The sequence below is a fragment of the Volvox carteri genome (assembly GCF_000143455.1).
Source record: "Volvox carteri f. nagariensis unplaced genomic scaffold VOLCAscaffold_20, whole genome shotgun sequence".
Classification (NCBI taxonomy): Eukaryota; Viridiplantae; Chlorophyta; class Chlorophyceae; order Chlamydomonadales; family Volvocaceae; genus Volvox; species Volvox carteri.
In genome coordinates, this window is record NW_003307563.1 from 234,780 (window position 1) to 236,070 (window position 1,291).

A 1,291-nucleotide genomic window follows, 5' to 3' on the forward strand; every position below is an offset into this window, starting at 1 on the left:
CCTGTGCCGTACCTTTCAAACTCCGACGGCGTGCCGGAGAACTGCATGGCTGGGCGTGCTGAGGGGCTGGCCGCCGGTGACTCCAGAAAATGGCCGTTGTTGAGGTCCATCAGCAGCGGTGAACGCGCGCCGCCGCGCCGTACGGCAGCGGCAGTGGCAGTGGCGGCGGCGGCGCCGCCGCCGTTGCCGCGAGCGCCGCCGCGGCTCGCCTTCGGAGCGATCGTGCTTAGGCCTTTAGGGGAGGTGGAGGTGGGGGCGGGACTGGGGCCGGGGCTGGGGGTGCCGCCTCCGTTGGCATCGGTTGAAGCCTGCAGCTTCTGCACATACTCCTTGTCGACTGGGTCGTTGATGAGAGAGGGCTTGGCGCCATAATCCATAAGTGCGCGGCAGCACTCCTCCTTGCGACCAAAGGCCGCCAGCGCCAGAGCAGTCTCCCCCTTGCCGGTGCGTAATTCCAGGAGGGAGGACCGGGCGGAAGGGGCTGTGGCGGTCAAGATCGCGCGGACGGAGGCCGCATGGCCAGCAAAGGCGCCAAAGTGGAGGGCTGTCCAGCCGCGCTGGTCAACCGCGGTGGCCTGAGCGCCACGGCCAAGCAGTACGCGCAATACATCGACATGCCCGCGCTGCGCAGCAAGCATGAGCGCGGTTTCCTGGCGCTTTCCGCGCCGATTTGGATTGCCTCCAGCGCTGAGCAGCATTTCCACAACGTTTTGCTGGCCCAGCAGCGCTGCGACGAGCAATGGTGCCTGCCCTCCGGAGTCCGAGGCACCGTCAACGTGATTAGGATGCTGTGATATCAGCTGAGATAAAAGGGCAGTATTCCCCTGCATTGCTGCCTGCTGCATCTGTGCTGTTGGCGAGGACTTGCCGTCGGTAACAGACACAACTGGACCAGTCGACGACATTTTACTTTTAGATGGTCAGCCTTTCACAAAAACAAATAATGTTTGGCCGTTCCAAGTTCCTTAGCTGGTGCCTGGACCACCAAGCTATGCTGGGCGCATCGGCCTTCGAAGCCCCCTCTTGCCATATGCAGACATGACTCTCACCTTAGCCTAAAATAACTATAAGTAACCATAGAAAATTGCGATGATGGGCGAGCTTCGACACGGATAGGGAAACGGGACAAAAACACAATGTCCTGCAAAGACTGCAAAAATAAGAACCGCCGTAAACTTCGAGCAGAGCATACCATCAGGTACAAAACCTTCCATAGCATAAGTGGGTTGTCATAGTCCGTCGAACTCCACGCCATATATGTGTTTCTGGCCCTCCGGCGCCAACCGCCCTA

The 1,291-nt window shown here is 60.0% G+C and overlaps 1 protein-coding gene across 1 annotated transcript; it reads right to left on the bottom strand.

The window, feature by feature from the left end:
* Positions 1 to 362: 362 nt before the first annotated feature.
* VOLCADRAFT_35590 (uncharacterized protein) lies at positions 363 to 707 on the bottom strand (the record flags this gene model as incomplete). Its single annotated transcript, XM_002950778.1, has 1 exon — positions 363 to 707. A coding segment is annotated over one exon (345 nt), but the record flags the coding sequence as incomplete, so codon positions are not given.
* Positions 708 to 1,291: the final 584 nt, after the last annotated feature.